The sequence below is a fragment of the Leptosomus discolor genome, chromosome 1, assembly GCF_034619465.1.
Source record: "Leptosomus discolor isolate bLepDis1 chromosome 1, bLepDis1.hap2, whole genome shotgun sequence".
Classification (NCBI taxonomy): Eukaryota; Metazoa; Chordata; class Aves; order Leptosomiformes; family Leptosomidae; genus Leptosomus; species Leptosomus discolor.
In genome coordinates this window covers 160,485,971-160,509,167 of record NC_141391.1, presented here as the reverse complement: position 1 = coordinate 160,509,167, position 23,197 = coordinate 160,485,971, and the positions used below count along the sequence as shown (strand labels likewise).

General features: G+C 42.9%; 1 protein-coding gene across 1 annotated transcript in view; it reads right to left on the bottom strand.

Annotated features, from left to right (window-relative positions):
* Positions 1–21,882, bottom strand: part of ISX (intestine specific homeobox) — a 42,820-nt gene extending 20,938 nt beyond the window's left edge. Inside the window, exons 1-2 of the mRNA XM_086461612.1 lie at positions 21,582–21,882; positions 5,797–6,087 (exon numbers count right to left, since the gene is read on the bottom strand). Of these exons, the coding sequence (XP_086317738.1) occupies positions 5,797–6,087; positions 21,582–21,882 (592 nt within the window). The remainder of the gene's footprint in view (positions 1–5,796; positions 6,088–21,581) is intronic.
* Positions 21,883–23,197: the final 1,315 nt, after the last annotated feature.

Genomic DNA, 23,197 nt, shown 5'->3' with positions numbered 1-23,197 from the left:
AGGCTTTTCTCGGTGATGTCCAATGATATGACGAGGGGCAAGGGGTGCAAGCTGGAGCATTAGGAGGTTCCACATTAACATATGGAGAAATCTTTTCACTGTGAGGGTGACAGAGCACTGGAACAGGCTGCCCAGAGAGGTTGTGGAGTCTCCTTCTCTGGAGACATTCAAAACCTGCCTGGACGCATTCTTGTGTGACCTACTCTGGGTGGTCCTACTGTGTCAGGGGGGTTGGACTAGATGATCTTTCGAAGTCCCTTCCAACCCCTAACAGTCTGCGATTCTGTTCAAGAACTCAGAGGATATCAGTGTAGGCATAGGTTCTTAGCTCAGGATTTCTATCTCCATCCCTAAACTGAGGATGAGTTGCAATCCCTTGCTAAATGTGATACTGCGAAAATAAGTCTCTTACAGAATTGATGGTGCTTATATCCTACAGTATTGAAGAACAGAAGGGTACCTGAACAAGGTGCTCTTATGGGCAGTGATTAAAGCTTTCTAAGAATGAGAGTGGCATTTTCTGAATTATAGAAGACTCTTCACATGTCTTCATCCTTCATACACCACTTTCCTCCCCAAAATTATTCTCTGAGATGCTCACATACCTCAGTGATGAGCGCAATTTATGTATGAGCATGGATAGAATAATTATAAGCTGAAGAAGATAAAACAGGAGGGAATGGAAGACTGTCCTAGGCAGATGGGAAAATACCAATGTCTCTGTGAACTGGTGAAAGAGAGTGGGAGGATCTGCTGTTTGAGATCAAAGCAGCAGATTAGAGTGGCATGAACCTTAAAGAGAGGCTGGAAAAATCTAGGAAGTTTTCTGAAGGATGAGGTTGAAGGTAGATGATAATGAGTTAGGAGCCCCAATGTCTAATCCTGTTTGCATTTTTGCATTGTAACCTTCTCTGGTGCTTGTCATTTTGAACAAGCATGAAGACTGCCTGAAGTGGTAGCTCTTTAGGGCAGCCAGTATTTTTCGGTGCATATTCATGTGACTCCAGCAAATAGCTCTGAAAAATACCTACAAATGGACGTGGGGTGAAATTTCTTCCAGGGAACGCAGTTTTCTTTTTTCTTTTTTTTTTCAGGGGTGGCAATGACATTTCAGCCTGGCACAACATGAGATATTTGTTACTGTCACGCACAGAAATGACTTTGACTAATGGCTCAAAATGGTCTTTTTGGCTTGACTTTCAATTGTGAAGGAAAAGATGTGAAATATCAGACAAGATAGTAAGATTTCTTTTTGGAAGCAGGAGGTTATTTCAGATGGCCTAGGTTCCATTTAAGCCTTTTTGTGTAATCACTGGAGAGAGACAGACCTTTGTATGCATAAGGCTTATGATTTTAGGGTCTTACTAATGCTGTGAACACAGAAGAGTCTATCACTGAGAAGTGCAAGCAGCTTTTATTGTGCTGTTTCTCTCTTCTATACCTTTTTTTTTTTAGGTGGATTGTTTTCCCTTGTAATAGGTGGGGTGAATTGGTGATACTGGCCAGGTGGTATCTGTTCAGTTACATTCCCTCAGTTGTTTCCTTTTTTGCAATAAAGCTGGGTGGATTGTTGATAAGGGTGAAGTAAACAATCATATTGACATTTGTGTGTGAAGCGGCAGTTGTATTCCTATTAATTTGCATACCCTTAACATAATAGAGCATAACATAGGCAGAATGACAAAATTACTGTATCTGTTCCTGCTTTTACTATTAATTTCCCAGGTGTAACATCCTCATCTCAAGCTCTCCTTAACTTGATAAAGGACCTCCTGTTGGTGGAACCTCACTGGCAGAAACTGGGGAGTAATGAACAGTTATTTCAGATGTACTTTCAAGCACACTGAAATCAAGTTCCCAGGGATTTCAGAAGGATTTCTTCTGAAATAGGCCTGCAAGTCTTCTCTGTTTAAAATGGAAGAGTTGGCACTAGGGAGGAGATCAGCACTTGCTGGATGTTTATTTGTGTCCCTTGCAAAGGCCATGGTTACCCTTTCTAGGCACTGTGACAAAGAGAAGAGAGGGAAAACATAGACTGAATACTAAAATGTCTTCTTGTTCACTATTCCTTTTTAAAATTGGTAAGAGTCTTTCAAAAATTCAAAAATTGCAGTAGACTTCAGATCAACAGCTGCAGTTCCAGGTCATCTGGTAATTGTGTTTGTACAGTAAACTCACAAATGGCTAATACTGCAACTGTGAAGTCATACACTCCTGGGAAGACTGCACACTCCTTATTCCAAGTCCCACTGGAATTACACTCGCAAACCCCTGTTGACTTAGGAGTGAGGCTGAGGGATTTTCTCACAGATAATCAAGTCCTGCCCTAGCTTTCCATGACAGGCTACATCACAACACACTTTTTGTCAAAGAATCATAGAATAATTTATGTTAGAAGCAAATTCTAGAAGTCATCTAGTCCAGCACCTCTGGGATTTCTTGGGAAATGACTCCAGGGTAAGCTTTGTCTATGTTCCTCATTTCTGACGTTCTGCATCTTTTGGTCCTCTGGTCCTACCCATCTCTTCAGCTCTTAATGGCTAGATTGAGACTTCAGGACAAGCGTGGTCTTGGTACCTAGACTGCTTAGATCAGCAGACAAGCTGGATGATAATTTCTGGCCTGGGTTTTTACCTTATGGTAGCCACGAGTATGTCTGTGGCACCAGTTCTTACTCCCAGATGGATCATGGTTTGGCGCAGATACATTCCATATGGGCTGTGGGAAATGTTCTTAAAATCTATGCTAAGATATAACTCAGCCCTGACCTATAGTACTTCCTTCTTTGCTGATACTGAACTGTTCTGGGAAAGCAGCTGGATTTGTGTCCCATCCTGGAATTTCCAACAAGTTCCCTAGCTCATTTCAGTTTGCTGACCTTGGCCAGAACTGAGCCAAATAATTAGATATGGCTTACTATTTACGCAACTTGTTTAATGCCAGTGTTATATGGCATGAAGTTGAATGATTTTGATGAAATACAGCAATTATCCCAAGATGTACAGCATAAGGTATTGCACTTCGGAAATAAATAAACACTACCTGCAAAAAATCTGCAGTTCTGCTGGGAAAGCAAAGGGTAATAAGCTTAGGTATCTTTTTGGCATTAGTAAGAAACCAACAGTGAAATATTTTCATTTTCATTCTCTTTTTTAAACATCTGGATCCATTGCAAAAGCAACGTACAAGATTTTGGAATTTTTCTACAGCTTTCCCATTATCCCAGTTCCAGCAACAGTTAAGTGAATCTTCATGTGTATATACTATTGTCATTAGCTAACATTTTACATTGCCTTAAGTATATTAATCCAACCGTGCTTTCTAGCAGGGGAGAGAAAACTCACTGTATTATCTTGCTACAGCTACAGTCTCTCTTTGGCTAGGTGATGAAGCAAAGTCAAAGGAAGGCCTGGCTGTTCTGCCTGCATTGCTTTCAAGGTGAAAAACTGACTGTACTCTCAGGTGGAGCAATTTGGGATAAGACAGTACTGGCAGTGCAGTAATGCAATCTGAGGAACCCACCATGTCTTGCATACAGATTTGTCAGACCTTGTGTTTGGAACGGCATGCTTAGCCAAGACACGCAGTGAAACAGGGCTTCAACATATTGATTGTGAACCAGACTTAATATAAAAAGGTCCTGCCTCTGCCACGCTTCTCTGTTCCCAGAGAAGAACCTCATGTTGTTAAAATACAGTTCTATGGTCCATGTTATGAACAGCATTGACTTCATTTTCAGTGGTGTTATCTGTCTCACTTTGGATCCAGTGGCACAATGTGACTGCCATGGGCCCTCTGGAAAGGACTTTCAGCTCACAAGAACTCACTCCCACAGAGCTCACACCAGCATTTCCCCCCTTTTGCAACCTGGCACCTGGGCTCCTTTGGCACATGGGCCCCATTACGCTTGCACCCGCATCAGTTATGTCCTTGTCCACCCCTACAAACTACCAAGTTCTCACTTGTTTCAGGACAGTATTTAAAACATGGCCTGGGTCTGCTGTTCAGGTCTGATCTGCACTGGCAGCTTTAGGAAACCTCTAAATGCTGTGGTCCTCCAACAGTACCAGTCATGAAACAGCCAAGCAACACTAGCTGTGGCCTTCAGCGACCTTGTCCACCTTTGAAGCTGCCCTTTATTTGAGCAGCAGGCTGGACTTCCAGGTGACCTCGAGAAGTCCCATCCAACCTCAGCTATCCTATGGTTCTGTGAAAACTCAGCAGCACGCTATCTCTCTTCCCCATACACAGGTTTCTGTGGAAAGCCGCAGGTACTGGCATAAAGGCAGCAGTTGTATACTCAGCCCCAATGGTTGGGGCTCCCACGGCTGAGCTGTGTTGTGGGCTTGCTCTGCCCCATGGTTCAGAGGAAACAAGCTCTGTACAGAGTGAGTGAAGTTACCCTGTGTCATAGGTGAACAGGGAAGTGCAAATCCTGTGCAAAGCATGGCTGAGAGGCAGCGTTAGTGGGACTGGGCTCGAGCCCAACTGGTGACTAATGTTACATGAATGACTGTGGTGCTCACTTCACTGTAGTTACCTTCCCAATTTAGGTCTTGTTTGCTTTCCAGTCCTGTTCAGTATCCAGTTTGGATATAAAAAGAGCTGAAACTATGCAAATAAGCAATGGTTACTTGGACTGCCAGTTTTTTGGAAAAAGACTCTCGTCTGTACTACTGGGTGGTTCATCCAGTGTCAGGGGAAATGAGATCCTTGTTCATGAAAGGATCTTCTTGTGTTACAAAAAAATAAAGTGTAGCATTAAGCTTTGCTGAAAGCAGTTGAGCCAGAGGTGAGTGAAAATTTCCTGTCAAAACTAGAGGTCATTTTTCAGTTAAGTGGATGTGTTTGTATACATAAAACATCTCCTTTTCATGGAAGATGTAGATTAAAAAAGAAGAAGAAATACTCAATCCAGAAATGTTGGCCGTTGGTCTTTGTTTAAGGAAAAAAAGAGACAATTTCTGTGAGGGTAAAAGTTCTCTCAAGGCCAAAGTAACTAAACTAAGGAAACTGAAGTCAAAAAGGCTAATGCACTTGGTGGTTTGCTAAGATTGAAGTCATGCTGGTTTTCTGCTAGCTGGTTTTATTTAGTTCATGAAAGGACCTAGTGTCCATGATGATAAGGAGAAATGATTAAACACAAATGCTTTCTCTTTTCTTCTTCCAGCAACTGCGTTCTAACACTCTTTAGCTACCATTACCCTTACAGACCATTTCTCCTGCTTGAAGATGAGTGGTCCGATTTATCAGAAAATGGTACTGATATGTGATTTGGCTGTAATTCCAGACAACAGTCAGCTCTTGATATAACTCCAGCTACTTCATTAAGTTGCAGCAGTTTTAGGCTACCCTTCCTAAGTCTGAGTTTGAATGCCTGGTCTTCCTTATGACAAGCATTTTTTTTTTTTTTTTTAATAACAAGAGTATTGTTTTTTAAAGAGAAAGACAGCAGGATATTGTTTTGTTTACAATAAGCACTTCTCACTGTTACTGAAGAGAGGTACCTGCAATAACAGTTCAGGTTGCATACCTATTTCTCCAATGACACGGGGGCTTCATAATATACAAAATCCCGGGAAAGGCAGGCAGCAGAACCCAGTCTATTGTGAGGTTGAAAGCAAATGATTTTTTAAAGACTATTTCCATATATATAATGAATGATTTGTACCTGATTAGGGAAATCCCAGATTCCTACGAAAGCTAAAGAATAAAAATTCTATGTAATCAAGCGGGATAGCTTGAGGGGTTAAAAAGAAAGGAGCATTTTCATTAAGTGTTGAAACTAGTACTTACCAAAGGCCAGTGGTGACCCTGCTTTTAGGGCTGGAGGTCTCTTAGTGTAGTTAGTTCTGTTCCTGGTTTCACTGCTTAGGGTGGTGCTGGCAGAAGGTTTCTTTAAGATTTCCTCAATGGAAAAGGACAGGCTCGGCTTCCCCTGGCTGGCACACACTTGGGGGTCCATCATCTTCCTGCCAAAGTGACCACAGGGCAGAGAGTCCTCTCCTGCTCTCCCAGCTCTCGGTGCACCCCGAGAAACATGCAGCTGGGAACGTGTGTGTCTCTCTCCACCCGTGCCCAGCCGACCTGCAGGAGCACGGGGAGGAGAAACAAAGGTGACCCACAAGTGAGCACACGTGCCTGATCCTCTCTGCTGATCAGCTTGGGACCAAGCCCTGCATTCCCGTGTCTAAGGAAGACAGCATTAGAAGTGGGGGTGAAAAGTCTTACCAACCCCACCCACTGCAGAACATCCCCCAGAAGGCTCAGATTTACGGAGCTCTGAATAATTGCATGGCCGTCCCAGGAGGAGGTGTGGTCCTTGCATACCGGGGTGAAAAATGCCCTGGGAAAGGTTGCTTCTTGTTAGTAAATCCTGTTTGTGGGGCAGTTATCCTCCTTTTCAGCTTTCAGGCTGAAATCTGTTACAAGCCCACAGGATTTGCATTATTACAGAGTTAAGAAAATAATTGGCAGGATGGATAGTTGTCCCTCGTCCCATTTACTAGCAAAAGAGACACCCTGTAAACTTCTCTCACATACAAGGAGGTGTCACACATGGAAACCTCCCTCACAAGCACTTCTCAGGTTATCCTTCAGCCATCTCCTCCAGCCATTAGTTTTGGTTCAGATTCTTTTTTCTTCTACTTTGAAAACCCTTTCAACTTTCCAAACAGGTGCTTTGCAACATCATCCCATCTTATCAGTCACAAGAGAAAAAGAGATGGCCCTTGCAACATGCTTAGGAATAGGAATTAGTGCCTGCTACCTCCCACCTATACACTCAAGGATAAAACATTATTTTCTTTCTCTCCTGAGCTATGAGGCTAACTAGCTTGATAATCATCCCACCAGTCAGGCGTCCACTGCAGCGGGAGAAGATTTCCTGGATAATGTGGATGAATGCCAGCGATTCCTCTCCTAAGCCACTTCTATCTTCTTGTTAATTTTTATTTTGGAAGGAATGTGTGGCTAGATACACTCCTGTTCCTTCCCTCTCCCTGCCCCCACTGGCATTTCTTGCCTTCTGGAATTGCCCCTCACCTTTTAAATTGCTATGGTTGTGTCTCCCTCTCCTGCTGGTTCTCCTCTGCACCTTCCTTATCGGGCTCTTATAATTGTATTGGCAGGCCCTGCCTTATTTGTCCAATGAACTGACAATTCTTGAGCTGATATCCCATCATATGACCTCTTCATGGAGCGGGGACCAAAATTACTGTGTAACCAGGGGGCAATAAACCACACCTGATAAGATGAAAGGCTTTCGGCTTTTTCCAGATTCAAGATACTGGAAAAGCAGTGGGGGTGGTGGGGAAAAGAACAATGAAAGAGGTAAAAAATGGTGCAGCCAGTTGTGATGAAGAATATTTAATTACCTGCTTTTATTAATCAAGCTTCTTCCCCGGGCGACAGGGTAGACAAGCAAGCGTCTTTCACACTGATGAAATGCATGGGGTAGAGAGTGGGAAGTGCTTTTCTTTGTTCCCTTTGTATCCCTCTGCCCAGTGGCTCAATGGAGCTGTTTGTGTAAAGCAAACATCTTCCTGGTTGTGTGATGAGGTGGCAGCTGTTGCGTGGGTGCAAAAGGTCTTGTGGCCCTCTCCACAAGCAGAGGACACCTTGCTGTTTCGATTGATGTGCGCAGGGGGATGCTACTCTGGCCAAGCTGTCCTCTCCTGCTTTGCTGCTGGTGCCTGTAATTCTGTCTGGGCATATAAAGAGGGATGTCTCCTCTTTCTCTGCTTAGGCAGAATGAGAGAGTGGGGAATTTATGGGCTGAGAAGAGGTGAGTGTGTCATCTGTGTGCAGAGGGAAGGGAAGAAAACATGCTTGGAATCTACACCCTGGATGAAAACTGCCTATTTAGTAACTGCCCTTTTTCTTTGTGATTCCTGATTCAAAACCCATGAAAAAGCACAAGGAGAAACCTGCTGTGTTCTTTTATAAATGCGTTACTTTCCCTACTCAGCTTGCCTAAGGCAATAAAAAAGGGGACACTCTTCTTGTTTTTACTGGCTTCCTGTAGAGCAATGGCTTCAAATCTTACTCACTCTCCAGATGTCATGAGTTGAATGTCCTTGACCCAGCCTTCAGTGTATGAATTCAGCATATATGACAGTGTCTGGACTCTCTGATGTTTACTGTGTTACATTTTATCTGAAAGCTTTCAGGCACAGGGCAACCAACTGTAGGGACCAGGAGCCTCTGTTTTTTAAGCTTCCCCTGCTGTCGATTTTTCCAAAGGCTCTGTGTAGGTGCAGGAGGGAAGCCCATGGATTTGTCTACTTCAGTTGTCAAGTGAAGCCCAAGGAAGGACACACTTTCCTGTCCTGTGGAAAGGTTTGGCTTTGGTTTGTTATTAAAGCCTCTTTGTGTTCAAGGGGCTAACTTTTTGCTGCAGAAGGAGGAGGAGGAGGATGATTTCACAGGAAAGTCTGATAGGTCCCAACATTCCTTATGAGAAGGCTCATATCTTTGGATGTCACTGGCTGAGTAAATTACCCTAGAGACTCTCAGGACAAAACCTACACCTTCTCTTTGCTCCAGCTCCATTTTTGCTGAGTTAAAGACACACCATTTTGAAAGGAAGAAGCATAGCCTTCTGGCAGTTATGTCTCTATGAACGCTCACACCAGCTCCCAAAGAAATACATGTGCCTCCATGTTACAAATTTTCTGAAGAAAAGAGAGCTGTGACAGGCATAGTTTTTATCCCAGTGAAATATCTTTTATTCAATGATCACATTGACAATATGTACGAAGTGCGACTAGAGTATCTCCATATTCAGAGAGTATGCACTGCCTGTCTCCACTGCCATCAGCTCACTCTAGGTAGGCACCTGCTGAGACAACGCTGTAGTCCAATATTGCGAAATCAAACCGTGCATGTTTGCATAACTATTTTGTCTTAGTCTGTGACTTTAAACCTTCCTGCAGGGACAAGTTGATTTTCTGTGTGTGTTTAAATGAGATGCGCACATGCAAATTTACAACTTGAAAGCTTCCTTGTGAAGGCTTTATTTTTGTTCTGTCTTATTGTATTGTTCTTTTTATTAAAACTGAAGGCAATGCCAACTGAGAAATATATTTTTGTTCTTCTATATAGAAAAACACAGCAAGCACTAAAGTAAGAAATAGGATGAATAAGTGACAACTTTTGAAAAGGGATTAGAAAGCAGCAGTGTAATGATGCATAAATCTCATGTTTTGCCTACAAAAGTTTCTTCAGAAAAAAATGCAGATTTGATATCAAAATGTTTAAGTAATACCAAAGACTTGAACATTTTAATACTTTTTTAACACAAAAATGGAAAAATAGTGATAAATACTATTTCATTAACTAAAAAAAAATTAAATACTTTATTTGGAATGACTGCTAGTTTGGAATTTCTTTGCTTTGTATTATGTTAAAATAAAGATGAGTGGCAAAAAATAGAAGCTTGAAATGCAAATTAACATCTTGCAAATTAAAATAGTTCAGTTGACCCCCTTTTTCAAATGATTGAGTTGCTGAAACGTAACAAATTATTTATGTTCAAAACAAGAAATGATTTACTTTTAAATTACCAAAGAATGAAGAATCTGTTTTTCTGCCAAGTTCTAACATGATGGCTTTTGTAGGGTGGTTTGGGGATATTTTCACATTTCTGCCTGACCTGGAAATGCAGATGACTCTCATTTGTTTCAATTATTGTGCTACCTGTCTAATTTAGTCTATAAATTCCTTGAGGCAGGAAACACATCTTCCCCTGGGGTTGCTGAGCTCTGAAGGCAACTCTTTACACCAGAAAGCAGCTGTCTAGAGCAAAATCATGCTGTGTTGATCTTCTCACATTGTCCTGCCTGTACAGGCAAATCTAGAGGTCCGCAACGCCTGTGAGGTTTTTAAAATATGATGTGCTTTCAGAATGTGAAGAATCCTCGATGTGCAGACTCGAAATCAACTTGGGATCAATACTTGGGAGTTTTTTGTCCTATATTGCCTGTCTTGAAGAGCAAGAAGAATTGTATTTATGCGATCAGTCAGGAAGCATGACTATTCCTGCCCCACTGGTCTCTTCATCTGGATAAAGACGGTAACGGGATGATATTCCACCTGACACCTCTGAAACATCTCCTTTAAGCTCCCACTTTTGCATGTGACTCAGAGTCAGAGCTGTCCAGTGTTCATGCACAGCGTGGATGCTGCAGCTCATAACACCTCATCTCCGAGGGCTTGTGCTCAGTCAGCCGTTGAGAGCAAGTCTACAAGCTCAGGCAGTCAGAGGCACCAGTGCATAGGTGCACCAGCAGCTGCCAGCAACAGCACAGCTGCAAATTGCCCACATCACCTCTGGAGCCTCATGTCTTTGTAGGCTGTCTTCCATCCTTTATGCCTTACTGGACTCTGGCAATCACCCCAGTGACATCTGAGCTGCTCTGATCTTCTCAAAGTTCAACAGCTGGCAATGATCTAGCAGAAAGCCCATACATCCTGCCTTCTGGAGTCCTTTTAACCTCAGATTTATTAGCCCTGTTTTCTCCATAGATTTCTCTACAAGCTCATAAATCAGAAATATTAATAAAAGGGACACTGTAGGTTTATACTGATAACATTTATTATGTTTTTTTTTATGGCACAATTATTATCAATTGACATTTTAAATGGCATCATAATCCATCAAGGTGAAATGGACTCAGGACGATACTTCTCCCAGGCCAAAAAAAAAAAGCAGCAGCAGCAGGACTGCAAGAGAAGAAGCACACAAACAATTTGAGTCCAGGTCACCGATGACATGGTTTGGAGGTGGTTTTTAGTAACTTCATCCTTTGCTTAATCCATTCTTGTATTTCATAATGCTGCTTCTCTCCTGCCAGGCCCCTCAAGCCCTTCATAGAGGTTTTTCTATCAGAAATCTTCAATTAGTCCATGATGGGGAGCCTGGCTTTTTGTTTTGAATGCAGCAGGAGCTGTTATATGTGGGAAGGGCTGGAAAGATCAAAGGTTGTCCTTTTCATAGCAATTCAGGCCTCTGAACAGCAATTGCCATAGAGAACTGTCCAGAATGGCTATAAACTGGCTTTGATCCATTTGCTGTTTGGCTGATGGAAAGTTAAAAATAAAGAAGGAATGTGCTTAATGTAGCCCATACTTGCAAATGTGGGAAGAACAACTATTCTCGCCCCACCTACTGAAGAAGGCTACAGAAGCTATATGTACAGAAATAAAAACATTTCTTCAGGAAAAAAAAAAGCTCCAGGAATATGACAGAGTAAAACAGAAAGTCCATGACCTCTAGCTCATTATTTCAAATTGGTTGTAGTTGGGTAGTGAATAAATGCCCATAGTGATGTATGAAAATGAACTTCTCATGTCCCAGAAAGGTTTTTCATCACCCAGATGTGGAGGAGACACTGAATCCTCCCATGAATCACTAGTGCTATGCTGAACTGCTGTTGTTTTGTAGCAGTATCTGCAACTAAAGAATTAGGCCTTCACTGCATTTTCCATTATAGAGATGTCCAGCAGAAGATAATCTTTTAAACACTGCCGTGGCAAGCTGCCTTGTTTGCCAATGGGAAGGACACTAGCCTTCCAAATGGGCAATTCAAGCTATCCTCAGGTAAATGCCTGAGAGGTGCTCCTAACCTCACTCAGGAGGCACTTGTTTATCTACATTTTCAAGAGAGAAAGCCTCAAGAAGTAGTTTAGGTTAATTATCTAAAAGTTAGGTGTCTAGAGTATGTTAAGCCTCTGCCTTCAAAACAACCATGCAATGCACAGGTCGGGAGCATGAAACTGACCTTTTTTGTCTTGTGTTCTTAACCATGTGTGCACTGGACATTTTTGTTTTGGTAGACAGCTTGCTTCAATGTGCTCATGAAAAAACATGCACACAAGCAAAGTAAGCCTAGCAGTAGGCAGAAGTCAATGAGGTTGAGCTGACCATCAGTGTCTTGGCTGTATGGGAAACATTTATCATAGAATTGTTTAGATTGGAAAAGACCTTTAAGATCAATGAGTCCAACTATTAACCCAGCACTGCCAAGTCCATCACTAAACTATGTCCCTAAGCACCACACCTACACAACTTTTAAATACCTCCAGGGACGGCGACTCAACCACTTCCCTGGGCAGCTTGTTCTAATGCTTGACAACCCTTTTGGTAAAATAATTTTTCCTAATGTCCAATCTAAACCTCCCCCGGTGCAACTTGAGGCTATTTCCTCTTGTCCTATCTCTTGATACTTGGGACAAGAGACCAACACCCACCTTGCTCAGGTAATCGTAGGGAGCAATAAGGTCTCACCTCAGCCTCCTCTTCTCCAGACTAAACGACCCCTGTTCCCTCAGCCACTCCTCATCAGACCTGTTCTCCAGACCCTTCACCAGCTTCATTGCCCTTCTCTGGACATGCTCCAGCACCTCAATGTCCTTCTTGTAGTGAGGGGCCCAAAACTTCACACAGTATTTGAGGTGCAGCCTCATCAGTGCTGAGTACAGGGGGACAATCGCTTCCCTTGTCCTGCTGGCCACACTATTGGTGATACAGGCCAGGATGCTGTTGGTCCTCTTGGCCACCTGGGCACACTGCTGGCTCGTGTTCAGCCAGATGTTGACCAACACACCCAGATTCTTTTTGCACTGGGCAGCTGTCCAGCCACTCTTCCCTGAGCCTGTAGCAATGCATGGAGCTGTTGTGACCCAAGTGCAGGACCTGACACCTGGCCTTGTTGAACCTCATACAATTGGCAAAACATATATAGCATATAGGTTATACTATACTAATGGGGTGGAGCTGCCAGCTATTGTCTCATTCCTGAGAAGACAGGTCTAGAGTCATTCACCTCCTGGGTATAGTTTCATGGGAAGCAGCCTTCTCATGCTGGGAGTATTTTATGATTTCAAGAGATGTTCCAACACCAAATCAGAACAAAAAGTGAAACTCCCAAGGACTCAAAAAAAAAAAATGTTTCTTCTTCCATTGATTAACTTCAGCTCAAAAAACCCTATTTAATTTTGATCATAATAAAATGTTTTGTCTTGCTGTTGAACTTTCAGTTATTGTTTCACCATAATTTATTTTTAAATAAAGAAGTAATCCCAAACATGGAAAAACAATCTTTTAAAAAATATTGGAACAACATGTTTCAAGAATTTGAAGAATGTTAATAATTTTTTGTATTTTTTATTGAATAGTGAATCCAAACAACACCAGCCTGGTGGTGTAGTTCTCTGTGTGGGCAGAGCAAATGCAGTTTCTTGGTCTCCTAGATGTGACTGGAAAATCAGCTGTTTGCCAAAAAATATTCAGGAAGTTATATCACACATGCTTTTCATAAGGCTGCTGTCTGTCCTGATTAACAGGAGGCATAGTTAACTTCCTAGTCATATTATATTGTTAAACCCACTTTTTTCAAAGGCTTTTCCTCTATTTCCATAGCTATTTTTACCAAATCCAGCAGTCCAGTCTGTGAGGTATCTTGGAACACAATTATTGCACAGATAATTTATGTGGGAATAAAGAAATTCTATGTTGCATGCATAACAGGGCTTTCTTCTGTCTGAGATGGTCATAGATTTCAGTGTGTACAAGTTTGCCAACCTTACCTGTCTCTAAAATTGCTTTGATTTCCAAAAGAAAAAAGCATTACTGTGTCATACTCAACTGGCTCTGACACCCTGCATGGATTTTAACCAGTCAACCCCTTACACTTGATAGGCTTTGCAAACAGTATTGTGAAACAGTGCTTTAGTTACCAGTAATTAATTCAGAGTCCAAGCTGACAGAGATAGTATTAGATGATCACTGCTTGAACCATTTCTGCCTCTCAAAGCCAAGCAGGAGAGGGCAGTGTGTCTTGTGGGACAGCACACCAGGGCTGCAAGACCCCAGGTGGGGAAGTGAAAAATTGTCTTACATCCTTGTCTTCCACCTTAAGTTGAGTGATCGCCATGGTGAAAAGATATCCCAGAATGTGAAGTGATACTCTTATCCACCTGTTTTCGATGCAAAGATTCTCCTGCAGTTACTTGACCCAGCAAACCCCGTGATTTACAAGCCAAGAACAACCTTGATTTTTTGCATATATGGGCTTCTGCAGCTTTGCAGGGTGGGAAAGAACTACAGAAATTAGAATCGGACAGGACAGGACAGGACGACAGGACAGGGCAGAATAGAATAGAATAGAATAGAATAGAATAGAATAGAATAGAATAGAATAGAATAGAATAGAATAGGATAGGATAGGATAGGATAGAATAGAATAGGATAGGATAGACTAGGATAGACTAGGATAGACTAGACTAGACTAGACTAGACTAGACTAGACTAGAATAGAATAGAATAGAACAGAACAGAATATTTCAGTTGGAAGGGACCTACAATGATCATCTAGTCCAACTGCCTGACCAATTCAGGGCTGACCAGATTAAAGAATGTTATTAAGGGCTTTGCCCAAATGCCTTTAAACACTGACAGGCTTGGGGCATCTACCACCTCTTTAGGAAGCCTGTTCCAGTGTTTGACCACACTTTTGGTAAAGAAATGCTTCCTAATGTCAAATCTAAACCTCCACTGGCTCACCTTTGAACAATTTCCACATGTCCTATGACTGGATACCAGGAAGAAGAGGCTATAGAGAGCATACAATATCTATAAAGAAAGCCAGAAATTAAAATCAGTTAAAGGCTGGTCAGTAAAGTCCTTGTTCTAGAAAACACAAGAGAAGCTGAGAGTTGTCCTGTCTTCTCTAAACTTCAGATTTCCCAGCACCTAGATATGCAGTTTGAAAGAAATTAATGAGGAAAGTGACAATCATTCATGCTTTTTCATGCCAAATATCCCAAACCCTGCTAATCCCACAAAGTGTACGGAGTGAGCTGATCCTGATCCAGGCCCTGATGGGCCAAACAGCCTCTTGCCTGCTGAGACATTAAGTACTATTTCAGGATGAATTGGGATCTGGGATTGTTTGTATTATTGAATTTCTCTGTAGGTCCTGAACAGGAATGGCAGGAGGGCATGAAGATGTGTTCTCAAAGCAATACAATGGGAGTCCCAAGAGGAGGATAAATTCTTTGTTGACAGAAGAGTGAGAGCAGTAGACAAAAAAGTCTTGATAGCAGAAGATACTGGGCAGGAGCAAGATACATCAGCAGAGCAGACTGGGAGATATCATCCTTGCAGCCTGTCCTGTTAACACATCATCTTCATCAGTGCTAAAATTCAGGTCAAACTTCATGAAGAGAGAGTAAAAGAGATTGCACTGTAGTGATTCGTTAGTTCTGCTTACAAAACCTGGAGAAAATGTCATTTCCAAATTTAGACAATACATCAAAATTTCAACCTCTGCCAGGGACAGTCATGTCAGGCTGCCCAGATGGCAGAATAGCAAAATGAGCAAACAGTCCACTGAGGCCCTGCAAAATCTTGGGAGAGCACAAAGTATCTATGTGCAGACTAGAGAAGGAAAATATCACCTGCAGGCACACAAAGGAGATGTTCATCCACTTACTGAGGAGAAAAGAGCCCCTCTTGGCTGGCAGTGCTCTCCTCTCCTGAGCCAGCCCTCTCCCAGGCTCCTTCCCTCCACTTCGGTAGCATTGCAACTTTCCCTGTCCTCTCCCTGGGGACCCTGAGAAAGTGATGAAGTGCACAATATTCCTAGGCTTTCAGCATTTTGTTTTGTTTAATGGGCTCCAGTGGGAGCTCCTATTAATCCACTCTAGAGAGAAGAGCTTTTTTGTTGTTGTTGCTGCTGTTGTTTGCCCCCTTCTGCCTGAGGCAGGTCATGAATTATGTGCCTGATGTGTTTCCTCACTCCTGGACTTCCCTGTGATATCCCACAGGGGCCCATTAAGAACTTCCTTGCTGCATCCCTTCATAGAAAGTCCAAGTGCCAAAGTGGCAGAGGCAGGGGAAGAGAGGGGCTCTTGTGGCTCAGGGAATTACAGAACCTTTGAGGGGGAGCAGCAAGTCACTGTTAGGGTTTGGATAAGGGCAGGACAACTGCAAAGCTACACAGGCACTTGGGTGTCTGCTGTCGGGTTGAGTGGCATACTGGAATAAATTGTCCGATAACAGGGCAAAAGTATGGTTTGGGTGTTTTTCCTTCTTAAGTTGCTCTCTGAGTCATGGTATTTCCACTCATACAGTGGCACAAGAATCCAGACTTCAGGGAAAAGGACACTTATGACCTGAAGCTGACTTCAGGTCCTTCTGTGCGTCTGTCCCACAAACTACACACACTCTAGCCAAAGTTTAGCTCCAGCTGCTAAAGCTGCCTATGCCTTTGGGGCAGAAAAGCCCAAAGCTTGGTTCCCCTGGGTGGGGGAGCTGTTTTCTCACATTTCAAATACATTTCCTGCAAGAAGCCATCCCATGTTTTTATAACCACAGGCATTTTAAACATATTTCTGTATTTTCTGATGAGCTGCTGCCACAGGCTATAAAATTTTTTGGGGCTATGTAGTTGTGGGTTTTTTTTTTTCTTTTTTCCCTTGCAGTTTGTAGTAGGAAAGCAACCTTTCTGTAGTTGTGTGCCAACCTGGCCTCTCTTCAAGTGCACTGCCTGGTTTTTATCCATAAAATCACATACCAGAAAGTCCATCTAAAGAGCATCATTAGCTGAAGCTGCAAAGTCAAGTACTGGAAAGCTAAGGCAGTGTCAGACTTGAGATTGCTTCTGCTCATATATTAAGAAACAGATGCATTAGGACATACTAAAAGCTTTTGTAGATGGTCAGACTCCTGCAGAAGGTGGGAGGATCTGTCTTACAGGCAGGACTGATGAATTACCTGAAAAGTGACTCATTTGCATGAACACTTTCTTCCTTAGCCGTGGCCCCCAAACCCCCTCCTTCTGCTCATATTGGTCCATTGTCTGTGTCCTTTGCAACTCCCAGCAGGTACTAAACCCATGGCGGCTGTGGCACCACGGAACTGCTGCAGACAGGGGAAGAGGAGGAGGAGGTGGCAGATGACGATTGCCTGGTTCAGACAGCCTCTGAGAGGGACGAAGGGGCATTTTTCAGCCAGGAATGCAAGAGACGAGATCTGCTAGGTAGATCACCCCTCTCTGTGGTTTGTTCCTGGCTCATTCAGCCTCCTTTGGTGATGAGCTGTCAGTCACTGGCGAGGCACTGAAAAGCGATACAAAAGTAGTTCTATTTTCTGATCCAGTAAATGTTTCCATGGCCTGCTCTGAGGAGAAAATGAAGATTACCTCCCCCCCCCCCCCATCAACAGACTGCAGAGGAGCTCAGCTGTGCATGGCCAGAGTAAGGCACTGAGAAGCCCCATTGCACAAAGAGAAATCTGGTCAAGGATGGGTGAGGGCTGTTAGGGGCAGCTGGTGCAGGGTCTCCCTCTCCCCCCACCCCTGCCTATACTAGTGGTAATGTAACAGCACAGTGAGTCTCGTTTCTGACTGAATACTGAAGCTTATTTGCAGCTTAGGTTGCCAAAAATAAAACTAACTGGCTGAAATATTCCATTTAGTTGTATTATTATGGGAGTTAATTTTGAAAAATGAAAACATTTTCAGATTGTCAGTGCTCTTTTTATGAAATTCATGAAACAACATTTTTATAAATGAGAACTACTTTCTGTCTTCTTTATTTATTTAGGAAAAAAAAAGTCCCCATAATGTCCCCTTAGGTTTAGGTACAGCCCTTCCCTCTGATAGATGCTTACCGCAGATTCAAGCAGACATTGCTCTATCCATAACATGCAGGTTGCCATTTCCAGCTTTCCTTCATGGCCAGAAGGGCTAAAAGCATTTCTCAATAATGAAAACAGAGATGATGTTGTCATCAAAACAGAGCTGGAGCCCCAGGCACATGCCTGTGCATTAATCTGTCCTGGGTATCATGTAGATTTGGTCGTCTGGCTCTGCAAAGGCAGGTACAGTCTTGAATATGCTTTATCCATAGGAACTTCCCTGCAGACACCACATACTAATTGCCATAGCTATACTGTCGACATGACTAGGTGCATACACAAGACAGTCACTGTCAGCTTTGTCAGGTTTTTTTTTTTTTTGGTAATGCTTTTCTAAATTTCATTTACATGCTAGTACACTAATGGTAGAGGTGAGATGAGGTTAAGAATCAGTTTATAATTGCCCATCACCTCCTATTTTAAATAATAAGTTTATTTTACTCCTTTGAGGAACTATGAAGAATATGGAGTGCAAACTCACATTACTTTTACATCTCTAAATCTGTCACCTTTAAATCAGTGCTCAGTTAACAGTACATGTAATCTGTCGCTTGACTAACAATAGTGACACAGGAAGTACTTCTAGATCACATTTCATATTCTGGTTTCGGTTATTTAGGAATTGTATAAAATAAACGAAACTCTACTGTCAAGGAGTTTGAATGCTACATTCAAGCATCCTCCTGGTTATACTGGAAGATCTATACTTTCACTTAAACATTCAAAAAAAGTTGAAGCATTGTGTGTTCAGGGCCCAACTTGGTTCCCATAAAAGTCCCATTGATTGAAACGGTGGCTGGATCAAGCTTGCAGTATGTCTATTCTTTTTCATTAATACACAAGTGTTAGAACTACCAAATGCATCTGAAGTATTAATTTTCTGAGACTGTATTTTGAATTCAAGAGTTCTGAAGATGCACATTTTGGACTTGGGATTTATAGTTTATAATAGAAATATCACATTCCAATAAAAATCAACCTCAGGCATAACAAGCTAAATGGCTAAATATTCAGTTGGCTCCACCTTAATACATCACAGCTACACAGCAGTAAAAAAATTGTACACACACAAATAAACACAGTTATACATAGCCAAGGACCGTTTTCTCTTGATAACGCAAGGTAATAGTGATACAGATGGCATAACACAATTCAGAAAAAACAGTAAGACAGCTGGTACTGAATGCATTTGAAATAGGGTAGAGAGCATGCAGGGAGGATGTGATAGAGAAGATGATGTGGTGAGAGACCATGTCAGTGCAGACACATTCAAACCAATGTCCAACAGAGACAATGTCCCACTTGGGACCATGCAGCACCATGCAGATGTCCTCTTTGGATGTGGAAATACAGTAGCTGTTCATGTGGAGCATGCTGTCCACAGGTGACTCTGCACAGTTAATATCCCCCCCTGGATAATGGGCATGCAGAGAATCAAGGAGAGCTGCAGCATAATATTTTTATTTCCTGCTTCACCCTCAAGGAAGACAATCTCTGCCTTCCAGAAAAATCTTTCCATTAAGAACTTTTCACCATGTGTAACTGATCTAATCAAATCCAGGATACTTCAGTCCAAAGAGAGTGCAAGGGTCCATAGTCTGTGGACCCTACCAGACTCCATTTTTTTATAACAAAGATTAATCCAGTTTGCATATCTCTTCTATTTGCAGCTGGAGCAGGGAGATAGAGAAACAACACCTTAAACCTCATGTAAAAGCTAGTTGCTTAAACTGACTTGTACCTGCCCAGTTTGCAGTTGCTTTTTAGTGCTAACAGTCAGTTTCTCCTCCCCCTTTTGTCTCCACAGTGAATTGTTGACAAATCTTCCTGATGACCTTTTAGAAGACCAAATACATAGACAGTGGTTTAAAGACACAGAGAGAGAGAGAGTTTGCACAGGCTTGTGTCTGTGATGAGGAAGCTGTGATGAGTGCAGCCTGAGAGTATTTTTATTTGCTTCCTGAGAGAGGAAGACAAAGCATTTCCTTAGACACCTTCTGCATGACAAAACATGACCAACAAATGATCTGTGTGCTTTTTATGATCCATGCAGTGAAGATTCCTGCCTGGGATGCTGGCTGAGCATCCCTGGACCGCAGCTCAAATACTGGACTTCAAGTGCACTAGAGACCTTCACATGTGGAGAAAATAAGGTTAATGACTTCCTGCATTTCTGGTATAGACTAAGTTCATGGCTCAGAAAAGCACTAGGGTTTGGCTCCACTAATACAGTGCAGTGGGAGCATTTGGAGGAACACGGACAAAAGGAGTGTAGCCATTTGCGATTTGTGCAATGCACCTGATTCATGTGTTGGCTGGTCTGGAATATTGATGAGGTGAGGTTTTGCTTTTTGGCTTACAATAACAACTGTTACAAAGCTTTCTGACTGTGGATGATTCAATGCTAATATGCCACCTGAAGTTTCACCCAGGCCAAACTGCACATGTGCTAGGTCAGAGGAAAAGGGAATGGCTCTGTGTCATCACAGATCCTCCTTCACATCATGATGCATTCAACCTTGCAGTGTGTCCTCTCCATGCAGAGTCCAAGCATGTAGCCTGCAGTCACAAATAAAGGTTGGAAGCTGTGGGCTTGGAAACCTGCTCCAAGCTGATGCAATTTTCTACTAGCCTGGGGACTGTAGTCTTATTATTCACCGAGTTTGCAGTCTGTGTTTGTTTAATTCTCCAAAATGTAGCTTCCACCTGGATTTCTCAAGGCACTAGACTGAGTTTACAGCTCACCTCTCGTTTAGCGCCAAAGAACCTCCCTCTGCTACTTGCTGTAAAAGTATAGAATAAGGAGACACTTCTGAGTGTAAGATGAGAGGTGCTCAATTAATGCAGTGATCTTCTGAAAGCAAAAATGTTACAAAAATCTTCTATGTCTTCATGCTGCCTTTGGTGGAATGGGCTGTACTAACATGAGAGCTAAACCATGGCTGTAGTTTAAGCATTTGTATCTGAACTTCCTTCTAGGTACATCAGGGCATGTCAGCACCATGCAATGCAGAGATGTACAGGCTAGTTTCAAACATGCTGGTTCCTCCAGGCAGGATTGTGCTGAACTTTGCTGTACTGAGACGTTGCTTCTAATACCCATGGAACTACCTCAGTTAACACAGAGTCTCAAACTGACTACTTAGTCCTGTTCGGTGGCATGAGCCTGATGAAGTACTTATCTTTTACAGCACTGGCTTTTGCACCAACACACAGTGCTGCCCAGAGTGAGGGAGATGAACCCTTCATTCTCAGTGCCCTCTCTCTGAGCAAGTGAAGAATTAACTAGAAAGCTACTTCATTCTCAGCTTTTCTCAGTTTGCACTGTACAGTACAGACAGCTAGTCTGCCAACAGCTAGCAGGGTGCTAACAAAAGGATTGAGCTCTGAGTTATGGCAGACAAGTTCCCTGGTGAAAAGTACTACCCTGGCAGGGTCCTGGGCTCCCTGTTCATTAGCTATTCCTCTTCAAGAGCTTCTGTTTAATTTTCTTCTCCCACCTCCCTTTGGGGAAGATGTGAACAGAACAGCAAACAGGTTGGTGTGTTTTGGGGTTTTGTTTTTTGTTGTTTTTTTTTTCCTTTTTTTTTTTTTCCTGTAACATCATTAACTTCCCACTGCTGCTAGGATCCACATAAATTCTAAAGCTCTGTGAAAGTGCCATGGCTTGGGAAGGACTATGACAGCGAGTGCAGCAGGGGACGACTGACACTGCTATCAGAGATCTGGGACTGTGGCACTAACCAACTCCTCTCCAAAAGCTTCAAACTTCAAACTCCGGAGTGCTTCCTTCACCGCCCGTGCAATCTTGGGGGTTTATCACGCAGCCATCTCTCAGCCGCAAGCCTGGCAGCCTCCCTGCCTCCTTCCTGCCTACCATTCTGTTTCCTGCTCGCTCCGTGAGTAACGCCGAGGCGCCGCGGCGGTGCTCGATGCCGACTCGGCGGAGGGTCCCGCCGGGCAGCCATGTCTGCCGGCCGCCGCCAGAGGGAGCCGTGCGCACGGCCGGGCAGGCGCTTTGCCGATGGGCTGCTCTGCGCCAAGCCGCGCCGGCGAAGGGCACCGGGGGCTCGGCGGGCGCGGAGGGCTGCCCCCGCGCCAGGGGCGGAAGCAGCTTCTTCGGGGTGCTTGGGCGGCGTCCAAACTATAACGTATAGGGTGAAGTTGTGGGTGACCATGGGTCTTTAGAAGGAGCAGGGGAAAGTTGCCTCCGAGATATAGGGCAATTTGGGGACCGTCAGTTTGGAGACCTTAGAAGGTAGGGGCAGCTTCAGAGAGGAGGGAGGTTGTTGGTGTGGTCCCACAGGCACAGTGTGCCTCTAAATACTGTCTTTGGAAAAGTGGTGAATAGTGAATTGGCATAGCCAGCTGCTGACATCACATTATTTACAGCAGTCAAAGCTAAAACTGTTTGTGAAGGCTTGCAGAAGGAGCTCGACAAACTGAGTGATTGGGTAATAAAATGGCAGATGAAATTCAGTGTCAATAAATGCAAAGTAATGCACATGGAGGAAAACAACCTTAACTATACGTTCACAGTGATAGACTCTAAATGAGCTATTACCACTCAGAAGACAGATTTGGGAATCATTACACATAGTTCTTCAAAAACATCATCTCAAAGCTAGCAGTGGTCAAAAAGACAAATGGAATATTAGAAATTATTTGGAAAGAAATAGAGAACAGGATAAAACACATACTTTTTGTTACCATGCAAACCTTTGCTGTGCTCGCATCTTGAATGCAATCTGCAGTTCTGGTCTCCTGGCAGAATGAAAAAATGTATGGGGTAGGTGTGGAAAATACAGTACTAGAAACTTCATGAAGAAGATGGTTCTTCATGAAGAAGAAGGTTCGCTGGAGAGAGGGAACAATTTATTATCAGGTTTAAAAGAAGCACCATAAGTATCCAAGAGACAACGGCACTCTGGAACTCACTGCCACAGGAAATCTTGAAAGCCCAAATGTAATGAAATTAAAACAACAACAACTGTTGGCATTAGGCCAAACAAAGGTTGTAAATTTTTGAGTGATGTACACTTAACTACAAGCTCAAGAAATAACATAGTTTCTGGCTGCTGGAAAGTCATATGGGAATGAGGATAATCACTCTATCCCAGGCTTATTTCTAACATTCTTTTTTTACCTGTTGGGCTGCACAGACTTTGCTGGTTAAAAGCAAGGCCATATTTATGTCATTATGCTAAAGATAAGGAAATATTTTGGTCCTAAGGAAAATCAATGGCAGAATTCATTGATTTAAAGAACACGAAAACCAGTTCTGCCTCTAGCTAGGTCATGTTTCACTGTGCAAGGTGTTGCATTGATTGAAGCAAGACTGCAGGCACAGCATGAGCAGCTTATAACAGGTAGCTTTGAGCTACCCAGAAAGTAGCAGTGACTATGAGTGGCATTAATTTCAGCTAACTTTAGCTGGTGTTGAGAACTAGGTGCTTATTCTTTAGGCAACTGAGGTACTTCTTCCTGTCACAG